This window comes from Poecilia latipinna, unplaced genomic scaffold, assembly GCF_001443285.1.
Source record: "Poecilia latipinna isolate Pla-1442-1.1 unplaced genomic scaffold, P_latipinna-1.0 Scaffold36, whole genome shotgun sequence".
NCBI classification, from domain to species: domain Eukaryota; kingdom Metazoa; phylum Chordata; class Actinopteri; order Cyprinodontiformes; family Poeciliidae; genus Poecilia; species Poecilia latipinna.
This window is the reverse complement of record NW_015112652.1, coordinates 583,209-601,057: the sequence shown is the minus strand read 5'-3', so window position 1 is coordinate 601,057 and position 17,849 is coordinate 583,209. Positions and strand designations below refer to the sequence as shown.

General features: G+C 41.4%; 1 protein-coding gene across 7 annotated transcripts in view; it reads left to right on the top strand.

The window, feature by feature from the left end:
* The window catches only part of LOC106954258 (segment polarity protein dishevelled homolog DVL-1), a 36,412-nt gene that overhangs the window by 14,059 nt on the left and 4,504 nt on the right, over positions 1–17,849 (top strand). For 2 of the 7 annotated variants that reach the window (XR_001426330.1, XR_001426331.1), the window contains exons 3-16: positions 2,964–3,085; positions 5,784–5,902; positions 10,604–10,742; positions 12,429–12,522; positions 12,653–12,722; positions 12,801–12,940; positions 13,419–13,495; positions 14,639–14,706; positions 15,389–15,466; positions 15,564–15,698; positions 15,968–16,135; positions 16,215–16,430; positions 16,640–16,689; positions 17,633–17,671. Coding sequence is in view for 5 of the 7 variants with exons in the window: in XM_015043642.1 (XP_014899128.1) it covers positions 2,964–3,085; positions 5,784–5,902; positions 10,604–10,742; positions 12,429–12,522; positions 12,653–12,722; positions 12,801–12,940; positions 13,419–13,495; positions 14,639–14,706; positions 15,389–15,466; positions 15,564–15,698; positions 15,968–16,135; positions 16,215–16,430; positions 17,633–17,637 (1,431 nt within the window). In the remaining 2 variants the exon portion in view is untranslated. Of the gene's footprint in view, positions 1–2,963; positions 3,086–5,783; positions 5,903–9,980; positions 10,405–10,603; positions 10,743–12,428; positions 12,523–12,652; positions 12,723–12,800; positions 12,941–13,418; positions 13,496–14,638; positions 14,707–15,388; positions 15,467–15,563; positions 15,699–15,967; positions 16,136–16,214; positions 16,431–16,639; positions 16,690–17,632; positions 17,672–17,849 lie in introns of those variants that run through there. The other 5 variants (XM_015043642.1, XM_015043649.1, XM_015043616.1 and 2 more) reach the window with 3 other exon arrangements.

The following is a 17,849-nucleotide window of genomic DNA, read 5'->3' as shown; positions in this document are numbered from 1 at the left end:
GTGCCTGCTAAACACATAAAGCTGAGTGGAGTGGTGGACCGCTCCAAGATGGCCGCCCTAAATCTCGTCAGCGACAATAGGCGTCTATCTTTATATTTATGTCTATGCTCAGATTAATTTCACTTCCTGCTACTGCGGGGGTGAAATTACCGTAATAACTCAATATTGGCTGGAAAGCGCAACATCTCCCCTTTCAGAAACCGCTGGAATTTTTCAGATTGCGCAAAGTGTGGTGGAATTACGGTACTGCCACTTTGCCTTGGTTGTCGGCGCTACGTTTAGGACTAATAAGGGTTAATAGGATTAATAATTACACATTAGGAAGATGTAGAGTAAACGGCCATTAAATCTGGTAGTTTTTAGTTTCTTATTGAGCGGAAAATAATACAGTATTACAAGATGATACTTATTAATTAGCTGACTTATTTGCGTAATTAGCTAGTTAGCATACAGTGAGCTTCTTTACAAATATTTCGCCTAACTGTAATTTTGTAAACAGTGATATCTTCAAAAAGTAATTTGTGGCACTTCTTTAGTTTCCACACCGTTTCTGGTAAGTGAGAGAAAAGTGGTGGAGCCTTTTTCTGCCGCTGACCGGCGGTACGTAGCAACAGCTCGGGGAGGGGCGGCGCCTCGTTACTTGGTGAAAAAATATAGAGATGCTTTTGCAGTAATCTTATTCAAAATACTTTACAGTTTAAGAGCCCAAATGAAGGCTCATTCTGGTAACATGTCATTTTAATGTTTTTCAAAACGTTTCTCATTGCAAAGAGAAATATTTCTGAGATTGTTATTGACCTTTTAAAAAATAGCTTAAAGGTTTCAGCATTCATTATTATTATTATTATTATTATTATTATTATTATTATTATTATTATTGGATAACTAGTGTGTGAAGTGTCTTCAATAGTTCACTCAAAATTTAACAGATATTGATAACTCTTAGCTATAATTTCTCATATCTCCTTTATGTCATTTAAATTATACTTAAAGCAGAACTTCTGCTGCTAAACCATAAATATTTTTCTTAATACAAAATTTCTTGTCTTCTGCGTATTATTTGGTTGGTTTTATCTGATACACTACATTTATGTACTGTATTTTCTCTTTTTCTGAGCTGTAGTGTAATCATTTTTGTTGCTTCTATTGTCCCATTTTTGGAGACAGTTCTTTAAAACTTTACACAGAGGAACTGCAGAACAGCGTCTATAAAGTATTTTGCAGGGTTTTGCTTGCAAATACAGAATTTACTTGTACTGCAAGCAGAGACGTACTAATTTGACTGAAATGTGAATATCTGATTTGACTCAAGCAAACCGTACCATTACATTAGGACACTAATTTGCAAACAGTGGAGCAAAATAATTAATAATTACAGCCAGATTGTCATCAAATGTAGTAAAAAAAAGATAGTTGATCTTTCTTAGGAAATAGTTGCAGTTTTAATCTGAACCGATGTCAGTTGCAGTTCAGTTTTAGTTCTGCAAGTAAGAAATGTTTTGCTGAGCCCACGTATAGAAGGCTGTTTGTCCCTCAGACGTTTGCTGCAGGTGCTGCTTGTGGCCTTGTTTCACGGTGATTTAAAGAGGAGGAAAACTCACTGAATGCATGAAGGTATTTGCAGCATGAAATAGGAGAAGGTCTCTGATTTGTCTGAAGGCATGCAAGTTTTCCAAATCTGCTTAACATCTCGAGATGCTTCTCAACCTTTAGAGAGTTTAAAAGAGAAAATTGACATTTTTTATTGTCATATGAAACATGACTTTTCAAGCTGATGCTGATGCAGACTCTAAATCTAGAAAGAAGTTTTGATCGTACTAAATTGTTAACAACTAAATACAAAGCTGTTTTATCACCATACATCTGGAAACCTGCACTGGTGTTTGATTTGGCAAATTAGGAGTTTGTTACCTAAAATGAAGAGAACCAAGATGTGAACTTTTAATTTTCCAAAATAAAAACAAGCAGCTCTTAAACATGCTTTCCATTTAGCCCACATTTCTTTATTAAAATATTTTTTCTTATTAGTCTGATGTCACATGTGGGTTTTTTATGAATATTTGGTGAATCGATCTGTTCCATTAAGAACCCGTGATAAATTGTGTAAGATTTCTTGTGACCCATTTCATCAGTGATCACATGTGATTCTCATGTGAATCTGACTCCAAAAATGTTTTTATGTTTGTCAGATTTTCAGTTCATTACAGAAAATCACTGGAAGTCAATTTTTATTCATCCACCTGATTTAAAGAAATGTCTAATTTCACATGTTGTAGAAATGTTGTACTGCATTCAAATAGAGCAAAGTACATTATTGCTATTCTGGTTGTGTTCTCTGGGAAAAGTTGCAGATGAAATCTGCAATTACTAAGACCAAACAGAACACGGCAGGAAGTGATAATGCTGCAGATTTTTTGAAAATTTGAATTCTTAAAAGTGGATGAAGACTTTTCCACTGCCTTTGTGAGAATGTACTTTCACCAAAACGACTTTTTGCATTAAAATAATGACAATCTTTTCTGTCACAGAGCAAAGGGACTCAGAGGGAATAACCTTAAGTCTGTTAGATGTGATATTTGATAAACCTTGTTTTTGTTTTGTTTCTTTTTGTCTGTTTTTTGAAAAAAAAAGAAAGAAAACAAAAGCAATATAATGTAATTATGTTATTGTAATATAACATACTATCTCATAAAAATAAATCTTATAAAAAAGAGTAATCATTGTCCCTGCAGCTGCTAATCTGTGCATGCTCTCTGCTACAACCTTCACTACTCTGGTTCAGATGAAAGGATGGCATCATTGTCTTGTAAAAGCATTTTGAGACCATAGTTTTAAAGCATTTTCCTGTTTTCACTGCTAACCACTGCAGTTATCATCATTTTTTCCTAATAGATATTACCTCTGACTGCCCTTTCTGCAAATCAGAAATAACTCTGATCATTTTCCCTCCTGCTCCCTCTCAGCTGGTCCTGGCAGAGAGCGCTCACTCTGATGGAGGGTCTCAGTGCACGGAGAGCCACCCAGAGCTTCCCCCTCCCCTCGAAAGAACGGGGGGCATCGGAGACTCGCGACCCCCCTCATTCCAGTAAGTAGGCTGTCTGTCGCATGTCATGCATGCATGCAGACAGGCGTGTTGGCAGATGTTTCCATGCGCCGCCCGGGCCGTTTCTCCTGCAGCCGGTCCATATGCGCTAATTAAAAGTCATCATCATCGCCGTCGTCGACTCGTATGGGAAGTGTAGGTGGCTGCTCACGCTGAGGTGTGATTATATAGCATGAAGAAGTGTCCTGGAGTGTTGGAGACTGGCACGGGTGTGAGAATCTCTCCCACCCACGCAGCCATGAAGCGGCGAGTCGCTCCAGCCATCTATGTAAACATGATGCGCTCGCCGTCAGGGCTGCTGATGCTTGAAATAGCCTCTGCAGCGTAAACATCTTCAGGCAAATACTTGCTCTCAGTGAGACCCATTGTGTTCAGTCACTCAGCATTCATCCGTTGCACGGCTAATAAAGACGCACAGGCCCCCAAAAACACATCAAAGGTCAGAAATGGAGCCGGGCCGCGGCCGCCTCGGGATAGACTTTAACTTAAACCTGGCTGATTATAAAACATCACACCGGTCACCAAGTGGCTGTTAAAATTAGCTGGCGGGGCAGCAGAGGCCGTCATAACGCTGCAGCAATAAGACTGAGGGTCTATATTGAGAACATGCAATCTGTCATGTCTCAGTCTGTCTCTTTATCCGCTGTTTGACATCTCAGCTCGCTTTTGCCCTCTATGGACCGCTCCCCCAGCCTGGCTGTCAGCCTGGCTGATGATTTTATTGTTCCCAGCCAGATTTCACTGCTGCCACCTTGTGGCATTATTGGTAACGCAGCCCTTCCTCGCAGTGCCTCATTTCCCTCCACCCCTCTTCCTCCTGCGCTCGCTCTTTCTCTTTCTCTTTCTCTCTTTACCGGCAGGCCTTTCCCTCAAAGCAGCGTTACCTTTGCTTATCCAGCCGTTTCTACCTCTCTTGAATATTATTACCACTCCATTTCTTCTTTGTCTTTTATTCATGCATTTCACGTGTTTGTCCGCATGAATGGCTTTATTTGAAAAATAGGTGTTTGGAGCTGAGAAAGGGACACACAACCGATGTGGCTGTGCTTGCTAATCCGGATTAAAGCACGCATCTCTATTTCCCAAGAGAGGGGCAGCGACGACTGGGGGAGAACGAAAGGGGGCGTATATTGAAAGAGGGGCAGCATTTGTTCACCGCTGTATCTGAGATAATCTCCCCCCGGATCAGCGGCCATCGACACCTCTCGCTGCCGCCTAATCTGCGCCGCTGTTCGTATTTGCATGTGTGCGCTGACCTGCGCCAGGTGCACCCATTAGCTCTTTGCAGCAGAAGCGTGCGAGCACGTCCCATTGAGCTCTTCATCCCGCTGAGTGAACACGGCAGACGCAGAGTCCTGTCTGCTCTGTTATGTTTAATTTGCATGGATTATCCACACACACCGCTGCTGAGCTATGAGAGGTGATTGTTTTTAAACAAGGCTGGGTGATGTTTGAGAAGGAGAGATGTCATTTGAGGTTGTTTTCACACCTGATAGTCCGGTAGACTCGGTTCAATTGGGGAGCAAAATTGTAACATTTGTTACATTTTCCGCTTTCACACTGAGGTGGGTCAAACTAGCCTGTTCTCTACCTCGCCTGTTGGTGGCGCTCCAACTTAAATCACATAAGGAAATGACAGGAAAATCTCCAAAGAAGACGCAAGCGCAAATTTCTTCTTCACAAAATGTAAAGAAAAATGGAGTGGCGTCAGATTTTAGTGATCTCTTTTGTCTTTGGTAAAAGACCAAGAGCCGTTTCTCCTATTAGCATTAGACGCTCGCGTTTGTTTTGATTGCATTTACCCAGAATGCACTGTGCTCTAGTTCCGGCTTTTGGAATAGTTTCCGACCTATATGTATATATATATCGCACCAGAGTTCACTTCAATCAAACCCAGACCTATTTTTTGGTCCACATCAGTTTGATTTTGCATTCACACCTCCTCAAACGAACCGGACTTTCTAGATAAACAAACTGGAGTTTGATTAAAGTAAACTGATGCACACATTCTACCTGCGATTGTTCATGCAGGTGTTTCTCACCTGCCTAAGTGTGTGTGACAGATAGTTGAGTTCTCACCAGCTTCAGGTTTCCAAGGAGCCCAGTGGCGGTTTGAGTCCCTTAACCCCCGGTGCCTGAGGCCGCCATGTTTCCAGCCCACCGACTGAATAACAATCCGCACTCCTCCCAGACCTGAAGTACACAGGCCGGCCCGTTGCTTTGCCCACACCTGATCTACCACTTCTCACTTTTTACGTGATCTGTCACTCTTCCCCATCCGTCTCTCCCCAAATCACGCTCCAGGCACCATCTGGGCTTTTCAATAGGTCTCATTAATACCAGCATTGTCTGGAACGGCTCCCTCTAAGGCTATCTGGTCATTAATGACACTTAGTGCGAAACACATCACATACCACAGAACAATGCATCTGCTACTTTGGCCCCAGAGGGAGTGAATTTGAAACAGAGTGGAGATACGAGCAGCATATTCCCCTGCGGCCGAATGGCACAGGAACTGATATTGTAGCAGCCAGAAGGATGCAGTAGCTGGAGGTTTTGTTTAGGAGTGGCTGGTCGACTGGAGAGTTACTTCAAAACGCTCCGTGTGGCAGCGTTGTTTGAAAAAAAAAAACAAAAAAAAACAAAAACCGAAGTATCCCGGTGTGTGTGTGTGTTGCAGTGCCAACGCAGTGAGCAGCCGCGACGGCCTGGACACGGAGACGGGGACGGAGTCTCTGCTGAGCCACCGCAGGGAGCGAGAGAGAGAGCGCGCACGCAGGAGAGCGAGAGAGACCGAGCGTGAGTATCATCAGACAGACGAAGATCAATGTGGAATAAACGGCTCATTTTCTCGACATTTTTTTGGTGTCATTACATTTCAGTATTCCCTGAAATCCAAACTCAGTCTGGTCTGCAAACGTAGTTTGTTGATGGAGATGTACTTTTTTTTTTTTTTTTTTTTTTTTTCTTTTAGGGTTTTTTATTTTTTTTTTTTTACAGAAATACAGCTCAGCCCAAATAAGAAACAAAAAAAGACAAAAACTTTGAAACTGCAGGCCTGTCTTCATTTCATACTTTTCCTTATGTTCTGTATCTGCAATGATTTACTGATCCTTTTCCTGTATTTCAATAAAAATGTAAATTTTAGTTTATTACTGAGTGGAAGCAGGAGTACCTGGAGAAAAACCCACACATGCACAGAGAGAACATGCAGGAAGACGCTGTGCTGGGATTTGAACCCAGGACCTTTTTGCTGAAAGGCTGTGGTCAGTAGTAAAGGTTAAAAATGGCTTCACTGCAATTAGTTTCAGTAAATTTGATTAAACCAAATCAAAACAAATGAAAGCAATTTCATCTGGTTTCCACTTTACAGCAGCCAGCTGTACAGGGTATCTGCCACATAAAATGGTGATTGTGGTCATAATGTGAAAAAAGTGACCAAGTTCAAGACACAGCGTATCTCTGCAGAAGCCCCTCGCGTTGTAGCGGTACGACTCGTTCTATAGCCGCTTCACATTCTCAGTGGGAAGAAAATAAGAAGTGAATTAGTTCACAGTGGGTTTAAGTTTCTGGGATTTGCTGTCTTGCCCAATAATCATCTGCTTTCCACATCTCAGGACTCTGATTTCCTCCTGCCAGTCACACTCCAGTCTGAACGATGGTTAGATCTGGTCATAAGTTTGCTTTTTATGAAATATTGGGGGGGGGGGATCTGCAGGAGTTGCTTCTGAAATACAAACCACTCTGACATGGTCAGTCTGGAAATGATGTACTTGACTACAGAGAGGATTTAGGTGAAACATGAGTCACAGATTGAGCTGCTTGCTCTCTGCTCTTGCTGTTTACAGCTGAACTGGATTTCGCTCTCCCTCTGTGCGTCTCCCCCGTCCTCCTCGCATTGAGCCAGGCTCCGAACATCCTGCGCCGCTGGCTCATTAACCCAATACTCATTAATTTATGTGGTGCAATTAGGATGACAGATCAGCATCAGTTTGGGGTTGTAGGAAGGGCTCTCAGATGCTGGAACCACATTAAACCATATTATTAATGCAACTGCATGAATTAAGCCTCGTAAAAGTGATTACACTGCTTGAACTTTTCCATATTTTGCTGCGTTTTAGCCACAAAGTTGAGTGTTTATTTTATATGATAGAGCAGAACAGAGAAGAAGAAACTGCATTTCAGTCAACTTTACTCTAATACCCCCTGAGTAAAATCAAATGCATTCAGAAGCCTCCTAATTTATAGAGTTAATCTGTATGTATTTTATTCTCTGTATAACCCATCTGTTCTCTCCCAGCCTCAGAGATTTGTCAGACAATATTAATGAACAAACGGCTTCAGATGGATCAAGGGTTAAAGATGTGGAGACGTTTAAAACAGGAACAAGTCACACAACAACTCTTTTATCAAAAATAGATCGGCACAGAAAGAGCTGGCCACTTAGCTGACAGAGAAGGAGCCTGAAGTCTGGAGAAGCTCAGGTTTGAGATTTAAGTTGACAAGATAATTATTATTCCTGCATTCTCCAAATCTGGAAGAGAAAAAAACACTCAGAAAATACGTGGAATAAAATGCTCTGGTCAGATGAGACCAAAATGTGTCTTTTTGTGCCTCACTGTAAACACACCATCTGCAGTGAAACACAGTGATGGCAGCATTATGCTGTGGGAATGCTTCTCTGCAGCAGGAGAAAGTGAAACTGATCAGAATTGATGGAAAGATGATGGAGCTAAAAATACACAACAACTGAGCAAGTCTTCTTCTCTCTCCTTCTCTAATATGCCGACTATTTCTTTTGGTTCTAGTGTCCTTCAGTTTTTGTGAAATGTTTGTAATAAACGGGAAGCTAGGTATCATTTACATACTAGAAATAAGTAATAAAAAGAATCCCAACAGTATGCATACAGCCAGAGGTACAATAAAATAGTTTAGCTCTAAGCACATTCATCTGTTAGAATGTCCGATCAAAAATCTGTTTAAAATTTTAAGTTATTCTGCTTTTTATTTGGCTATTTTTAAACAAGGATGGGCAAAAATGTCCATCTATAGATGTGTAAAAATAAAACTTACAGATGCACCAAATACAAACTCGGGAGGTGACATCGATATAAATACATGCCACATTTTTCAGATTTTTTTCCCAGCTGTACCAGTATGTGCTATTTTCTGCTGGTCTGCCCCATAAAGTCCCAGTGGAGCTTCAGCTCGTGTAAATTCCTCTGCAGGACTCTCTCTCTCTGCATTCCCAGAGATTTATCTTCTAATAAATACTCTGCTGGATTTTGTTGGGATCTTGATTTGGCAACAGATTCCTTCTCACTGCTGTTACAAGCAAACCGAACATCTGCTGTTTTGGCTTTGTTTTCGGGTGAGATGTAACCCAGACAAACAAACTGGGCATCGTCCTGCATCCTCCACTCCAATTTCTGGTTACAACATCCTACATCCTCTTCAGTGAAACCCAGTCCCTCTTCCCCTTATTGCCTGCGTGTTTGTTAGAGCTAATTAAATGAAACCACCAGAGGGAGCCAAGATGGCCCCTGAGGGTTCACCAGCAGCTCATAAATCTGGCAAGCAGGGCCTGGTGAAGTGTAATTCTGTTTGGCTGAGTGAGGAGAGCTGGACATATGAAGCAGGAAGTGGCAGCGGCGCCCCACCTTGCTGCCTCGCTGCCGGCAGCATCATGATGAGCAGCAGGAATTTCCCTGACACCTCATCCACACGCTTTAGGTGATTCCTGCTTAGTGTGAGAACGATCGTGATGAGCCGTTTGTCGCTCCACCAAACTCATCCCGTCACACTTGATGATTTAACGAAAAAAATGAAGCAGATCTCGAAGGATGTGGATTTCGCTATTTTTCAGTTGTGCATATGTATAGAAAAAGAAAATAAGAGTCTGGAAAAAAATAGTGCTTATTAATTTTAGTACACATTAACGTGGTGCCCTCCCCTCCATTTTGTTTTCCTTCCTTCCCTCCGTCATACCCGTTTCTCTTGTTTTCTGGAGTCCTACCTTCTTTCCTTACTTCCTCCCTTTGTGTCCTTAACTTTTATTCCTCATTGTTCCTTCCTTCATTCTTACTTTCTTCATCCTCATATCTTTCCTTCCTAAACTAGTGAACTTTAATGTCTTGGACATAAACACAGTTGCACATAAATGTCTGGAAACATTTTTACATGAAAAATGTTAAGAAGCCAATTTTTGACCCAAATAGCGTCATGGAATCTGGAAAAAATAAAAATTTCAGTGCATTTTTTTCTAATAAAAAGAGAAAAACGTATTGAGAGTGCTCCTTTTACATTAATTGTAATGATGTTCCCTGCTGTCTGGATTGAGGTCAAAGAAAATACAGCTAAGCCAAAGCACTTTTGCTAGTATTAAAGTATTAACAGAGAGCAGAAAGGAAAAGCAGCCTCTGAAATCAAACCGCTGTCTTTTCGTTTTAAAGGAGTCTTGCATTTCTTTTAACGATATAAGTCGTATGTAATTATTTAAACTTAAATAAAGTTGTTTTTACCTGGCTGCAGGTCGCCTATAATCCCAAAACCAGTGTTGTTTGTTGGAATCCTGTCGTCTGATTGGTCGGGTGCAGATTAGTGTGAGGGTCTACTGTATAGCTGCATGCCATATGAGGAGTGAGCGAGGGAGGGACGGAGGGAGGAGGAAATACTTTCTCTTCACTCTTTACTCACTTTGTCACTTTGGGATGGACTTTCAGCTGAGGTGAGGTGACGTTAAACAACGATTCAGGATTCATTTACTGGAAATGTTTTGTCAAAATATAGCATTGTAATGATTATTTAGTTACAATTCTTCACTTCCTATCGGTGTGTTATGAATTATGTGATATCTATAATTAATTTATTAACAGGTTAGTTGAGTTGACTGTCTTTGAGGTAAAATGCTCACTTGATTTCGAGGATTTCTGCTTATTCTCCTTACTGTCTCTGTTGTAGATGAGCTGTGAGCAGCCAGCTGGTGGCTGAGGCTTAGAGAGCGGCGGGCATCACAAAGACGCACATTTTCTGTCTGGCTCCGTGAACCTGCACATTTGTTTTTCTTTTCTTTTTTTTTTTGCTCTGTTGTCATATTGAGGGGGAAGAAATATGCCTGGGTGAGAATCCCGACCCGTTCATGTGCAGTAGCTCAGCTTTCGTCAGGGCCATGGAAACCCCGGCGTGGCTGGAATGTTTTACTCGCTCCAGGCGAAAACACGGGCGGCCACGCCTTTTTCGCCTCTTGACACCTTTCCGCCAAGTCCGCTGTTACCCCGAGACAGCGCCGCCTCAAAGGCAATGTACGTACGGACCGGGGCGAGAATTTCTCCAAACTTTAGGAGCTGCACTTCCAGTTTCCACTCTTAAAAACCTCTGCTGTGTATGTTTATGTTGCTCCCTGACTCCTGTTTTTCCCTCTCATCCTGATCCAAGCCTGCGATGAGCAACATGACCTCAGACTCTGACTCACAGCGCTTCTTCTGCTCTCTTTCTCTGCAGTCCCTCGCATCAACGGTCACTCTAAATCCGAGCGCACCGCCAGGGACTCGGCCATGGGTTACGACAGCGCCTCGGTAATGAGCAGCGAGCTGGACTCCAGCTCATTTGTTGACAGCGAGGAGGATGAGGATGCCAGCAGGTAATGCGCCTCCTCACATCATAAGAGATAACGATGCACACAAGTCGTGGTGGTTCACATCTGTTAAAATGGTCAAAATCTCAGATATCAAACAAATGTTACTATCAGATAAAGAAACACTTAATAAATATATATATATTTTTATTTAATGTATCAAAGGGAAAAGAAGCTAACCAAACGGACCTGGTCCAGTTTGAAAAATAATTGTTTCCTAAAACTAATAAGTCGTTTTATTGTAATAATTGTTTTTGCAATATTCAGAGTTGGAGGAGTTTTCCATTCTTCTTTGCAGATTTTTTAAAATTCAGGTGCAGTGAAGAGTTTTAGATCTAGATTTAAGTCTAGACTTTGAATAGGCCACTCTAGGCGAGTTTGGTCATGTGACAGAGATAGCGATGCAGCACAGGATTGTGGGAAGCAGTGAAGTCAGTGAATTATATATGTAATATACGTAGGTAAATATTGCGTATAGGTTGGGTGCTGTGGTGGTGCAGAGGTTAAGCACAAGCCACATAAGGAGGCCTGAATCCTGGATGCGGCCGTCGCAGGTTTGATTCCCGACCTGGTGACCTTTGATGTATGTCTTCCCCTTTCTCTCATTATCTGCTTTCCTGTCAATTCACTGTCAAATAAAGGCCACTAGGGCCAATAAAACATTTAAAAAAATAATCCATATTGCATATGGGTCATAAAAGCAATACTAATATTGGATATCGGTATCGGCCCAAATTTTCATATTTGTGCATCCCTAAAACAAACATCTGTTTAGAAGATGCTTTAAAAGAATATGCTTTTCTTTACAGTTTTAAAATTCTGCAATTGTCTAATTTTAATCGAATAACATATGATTAATTACATAATTATTGCTATATAATAAAATAGAAACAAAAAATGACAGACTTCTTCTTTTGTTTTGACTTTTAGTGGTCTTGTTTCTCTCTCTGCTGCCTTGTGATGGATAGAAACAAATCGATCCATGTTCTTTTACTTCCGATACGATACAAATATCTGATTTATTATCAGCCGATACCGATCTGATACAGCAAAACTTCGCTGAAATTACTTAAAATATTTCTTTTTTTAAAAACAGACATAAATGTACTGATTTACAAATGTATTTGATAACTCTGCATCAGTGCAGCACATTTAAATACACCAGTAGCTTCACTAGCTTGATCAAACATTTAAAAACAACTTTAATTTGTTCAGTCAATAACAGCCATTGTAATGTAAATAATAAAGAAACTGACTAAAGCAATAGGTTGACCACATGAAAAAATAAACTGCAACAAACATATAATGTGAAATAAATAGTAAAGTATAGAATTACACTGAATAGATCTGCCTTTATATACCAATACCCAATCTAAGATTTTTTTCAATATCAGGACCAATAGAGATATAAATACTCCTCTATTGATGGACTGTAACTGTAAAATAATCCAAGTTCATTGTTTTGCTGTGGTTGCCTGCAAACAAAACATTTCGTTTCTCCACTCAACCTTGACTCTCCCACGTATTTAATTATCCATGCCGACTGAAGTTGGCTCCCAAAAGACAAGCGGCTCAGGGACTGAAGCAGTCTTAGGTCAGCTTGCTTTTGTCAACTTGGCCTTTTAATCGGCTGCGTCTCATTTTCCCTCTCGTTCTGTTTCTGAAACACCATTTTCCCTCTCTGTGTTTCAGGCTCAGCAGCTCCACAGAACAAAGTTCTTCTTCGCAGCTCATGCGCAGACACAAGCGGCGCAGACGGAGACACAAAATGGCCAAGATAGACCGGGTACGCACTTCTAAGCCCCGTCAGCGCCTTAGCACAAATGAACGCTGACGCCGAGCAGCGGAAAGCGATGAGAGAGCTGATTGATATGGACTCTGTGTCACTTTTTATTTACCTCTTTCTCCCTTTCTAGTCCTCATCTTTCAGCAGCATCACGGACTCCACCATGAGCCTCAACATCATCACCGTCACACTCAACATGGGTAAATGAGATCTTTGCCTTTTTGATTTTTCTTTATTTCTTACTCCTCACACTTTTTTTCCCTTTTGCTTTTTGACAGAGAAATACAACTTCCTGGGCATCAGTATTGTAGGTCAGAGTAACGACCGGGGAGACGGCGGCATTTACATCGGCTCCATCATGAAGGGAGGAGCCGTGGCTGCTGACGGCAGAATAGAACCAGGAGACATGCTCCTGCAGGTACACCTCCACTTTTACAAATCCTTTGTGATAAATTGAAAACTCATGATAAGCATCTGTCTTCTTCATGTGCACCAGTGACTCGTTAGCTGCCACAGTTAATGCGTCACAGAAAAGACATGAATGTGTCTACGTCTGTGGGTTTGAAAGCATATCGATAACCACATCTTATTCACTTCCGTAGCAGGGCTTTTATGTTGCTGTTTTCCTTTGTGCGGTTGCCGTCTTGTGATCTCTGTACGTCAAGAGTTTTGTTGTTACGCATCGTCTAAGCACGTGAAGGCTGATTGTATTTTCTGTGATCGCTGCCTTTTATGTACGGTTTAGGATTTGTATGAATCTGAAGGCCTTAAAGCTCTTAACGCACCATTGTAAACAAAAACATCCAAGCTTCCTCTCTCATCAAATGTTCAAAATGATACTTAGGTCCTAAAAGCTGCACAGTGAAACCTGACCTTAATGTTTTGATGTGAACCAGGTGAATGATGTGAATTTTGAGAACATGAGCAACGATGACGCTGTGAGGATCCTGAGAGAAATCGTTTCTAAGACTGGGTAAGAGCATCGAACTCACTCAGTTACTGTTGGCGAACATCATCGATTCGTACAAAACTCTCTGTTTGTGCTGTGTAAAAAATATTCACACTCCAGAAAACTTGCTAAGCCTGGTGGTTGGTTGTTAGGGCAGTCATTCATCTAGCAGCCCGTCGTATTTTTGAGTTAAAAAATATTTAAAGTTCACAGGAAATTTGAAAATATCACTTGATAATTATACGTTATTGAAAGACTGGAAGATTAATACCTGAACACCAACTATAAAGTCTAAAAAGACATAGTGAGAGCACAAGTAAAGCCTGGTGGCCCGCCAGGCTTAAAATACACTGGGGGAAACCCTGCTTTAATTTGGTCGAAAAGTTGGATTTATATAACTACAAAATAATTTTTAAAAGATTGTTGAGGCATGCCGGCTGTCAAATTTTCCCTTACATCTTTAGGCTGCATACATACAATCCATATTTACCGTCACCCTCGTTAAGATTTACTAAAACTCCACTTTTTACTGAAGTGGTTTAATATAATCTTGTCTTTCCTATTTTTAAAATTAGATGATAGACGTACATCTGTGTCAGATCATATAAATACTGATTAAAGGTTCATTGTTCAACAAAAACAATAAAATACAAATATTTTTAAAAAGCTTCAGTTATAGGAATTGCTCTGGGCTTTTTCTAAACCCAGAGCAATTCCTACAACCGACTTTTCCCACAAATGCACTAAAATTAAATGGTGGATTTTTTTTCTAAATATTTCAGCGTGAAATTATGCTGCAGCAATAAAAGATTCCCTTATTTTAATTTCTTGGCACATCTTTCACACAGATTTGAATAAATATGAAGGCAGCTGTTAGTTTGCGACCCATCGGGGTTTCCATAGTAACACCCAAACCTGCCAATGTATAATATTTATATACAGCGGCATCTACGATTTGTCCTAAACCATTTTTCAACTTATTATTATTTAATGTAATTAAATACCATTTAATAAATCTGATAATGTGTACGTAAAGAAGAACAACAATTTTAATTTTCACACTTTGTCTTTTATTTTTTAATATGCCTCTCCACTCTTTTCAGTTTATACCTTATGTTTGCAGATGTTTTTTTTCCGTTTACTTATTTTTAAATTCTTCCTTTTTAGCCCTATTAGTCTCACTGTTGCCAAATGTTGGGATCCGTCTCCGCGGAGTTACTTCACCATCCCTCGTGGTAAGATCTTCCTCAGTCACCTATGGAGAGATGACGCTCCAAAAAGTATTCACACCCCTTGGACTTGGTCACATCACCACCACAAACTTCAGAGTACTTCAGCGTGTTTAGCGAAAACACAAAGTAATGCGTAACGGAAAAGTTTTCTCTGCATTTGTATGCATCCCCCTGCATACGCCCTTACCGGGCATTTGGGCGTCTCTGTTAAAAGAAAAGCGCAGCCGCAGCATGACGCTGCAACTTCCACTTTTCAGCAGACTCTGCTCAGAATGGCTTGCAACATTAGTTTTCTGAAAGTTTGCATGAAACTTCCGTTTTCTTCTCAATTAATCGTTGTTTTCCGCGTCTTTACATGGCATGTGGCTTCAGCCAGAACTTCCTCTGGTTTCTTTAAGACGGTGGCTTTCTGATTGCTTCTTTTTCATAATCATCCTCTTGTTTGTCGTCAGATTAAACACATATGATCTTAACAGATGAATGTACTAATTAGGTGACTTGATTTTATTTAGAGCTAAATAAAATCCACAATTTTTTCTTTTACATCACAATTACCCTGCTTTATGTTGGTCTGTCACATAAAATCCCAAGAAAAGGCTCTTAAATTTGTGGTTGCAGTGAGATAAAATTGAACAAGGCAAAATGTCAAGTTAGTTACCTGAGCATTTTTGTTTAATGTGCTCAGCGGAGCCAGTGAGACCCATCGACCCTGCAGCCTGGATTTCTCACACCACAGCGCTGACGGGACCTTATCCACATTACGGTAAAAACAGCCAGAGTCTTCTTCATTACATTGAGAGTAATAATTCAGATTCTGATAAATACATATGTGTTTTTCCCCTTTTCTTTCTTTATCTCAGAATTTGATGACCTGCCTCTGTCGGTCGGTAAAACAGACATGGCAACCATTGTGAAGGTGATGCAGCTGCCTGACTCTGGCCTGGAGATACGCGACAGGATGTGGCTGAAGATCACCATCGCCAATGCCGTCATAGGTGAGAAGAGCCGAGCAAAACGTTAGAAGCACATGCATTCTGTGGTTTTAAAGCCAATTTACTGTAAGTCGCACAGAACTGAACAGAAACTACAAAGGATATTCACTACACACAATGCTGTGAGCTGTGATGGTATCAAAATTACTCGTGCTTGCACATTGTAGTCTCTAGGGTCACTTTGTTGTGTCAGCAGCATTTCCAGCATGTGTGTCGCAGCTGGAGCCACCATATCTGCGTGTTTGTGTGTGTGTGTGTGTCGCTGCGTGTAGGTGCTGATGTGGTGGACTGGCTTTACTCCAGAGTGGAAGGCTTCAAGGACCGGCGAGATGCAAGGAAGTACGCGAGCAGTCTGCTGAAACACGGCTACCTGAGACACACCGTCAACAAAATCACCTTCTCCGAACAGTGCTACTACACATTTGGGGACCTCTGCCAAAGTATAGACGCTTATTCCTTCATAACTGAGCCCCTCTGTTACTTCTTTATGCTTATTTGATCCTTCTCTCCCGCTTTAAGACATGGCGTCACTCAATCTGAATGAGGGATCCAGCGGCGGAGGCTCTGAGCAGGACACGTTGGCGCCGCTACCTCCCACCACCAACCCCTGGCCTCTTGGCGGGCAGCCGTTCCCTTACCCTCCGTTTACGTCGGCGCCCCCTTGCTTCCCGCCGGGATACTCCGACCCGTGCCACAGTTTCCACAGTGGGAGCGCCGGCAGCCAGCACAGTGAGGGTGAGCAGCGACGAAGGCGCAAGACGGGCCTCCTCGGTTTTCCATCAGTAAATCATTAATTAATGTAATCTGACTCAAACTGTCTGACGTTTGAGTGTTAGCAAGCGTGTGACTCATGCTTAACGCTAGCCGCGCTGGCCCTTTGCTTTTGGATTGCCTTCTCCATCGTTCAGTCTGTGTTTCCTAAAACGCGTCCTGTTGTCGTCAAGGTCAGTCATGAGCGCGTTGAGTCACGCAGCGGACAGCTCTGCAGTACTGGGTGTGTACAAAACGCTAAAAGACATCTGATCAGCCGGGTGATCCCGAATCACAAGCAAATCCCATCTGTTTCGCCATGAGTTCTCAGATGCTCTTTTGTCTAAATGTGCTGGTGATGCATGATTTTTTTTCTTTTTTTTTTCTTTTGCATTGAAGGAGCGAAGAGAGCCTGAGGGATTTTGGGGGGGATGGAGTGGGAATGTTAAACTGATCAATTCAGCTAAGCTATCGGTTTGTTTTTCATCATTGTGAGTGATTCATCTAAGCATGGCCATATCTTGCTTTCAGCCATTCTTTTCACCCGTCTTTGCAAGAACAGAGAAAACAAACGTAAGAGAAAGGAAGGTTTGCTGCTAAGCTGCAAAAACACAAAAAACCTACCAAATAATTTCAGTCTTGTTTCTAGTGCAAATATCTTTGTACATTTGAAATAAGACAAATTTAACTACAATTAACTTTTAGGCAAGATATAAAAGCTTGTTTTTAAAGCAGTGATACCGTAATATTGATGGGGAAAGTGGCAGATTATTTCACTTCACTAACAAGCCATTATTCCCTTATATAAGTTAAATAATCTGCCAGTGGAGCCAATACTTTTTCATCACCATTAAGGAGTTATTGACTGAAAATAAGCTCCTATATCTTGCTGAAAAGTTACTCATGTTAGTTTTGTCTTATGAAAAGTGTACTAAGATATTTGCACTAGAAACCAGACCAAAACTACTTGGTAATATTTTGTGTTTTTTTTGGATTGTGTTTATGCCAGAACATAATTTGTTTAGTCATATGCATGTGTTTGTTCTTATTGGATTATAAGGCAGGGACAGGAAAGCAGCAGGAAGCAGTTAGTTGAAAGGCAGTGGAGCAGGTTTAGGATGGGGACGTCTGGCCGGTGAGGTGTGTGTAATCCTGTTGTTCCCTCTGTTTCTGCTGGGCTACGGTAGACTGAAGGAGGAGGTAGTCCCAGGACACTGGGGGAACCGGTAAGCCTGCTAACCCCCTCTCCTCCTCCTCATCATCTTCTTCCTCTTCTCTTGCTCTTCTCACTCACCATCCAGTCTCGCTCTCCTTCCAGTCTCGCTCTCCCTCCGTCCTCTCATCTTTTTCTCCCACACAGCATTCTCCACCTATCATACCGCAGCTTTAAGGTTTTCTCCTTCT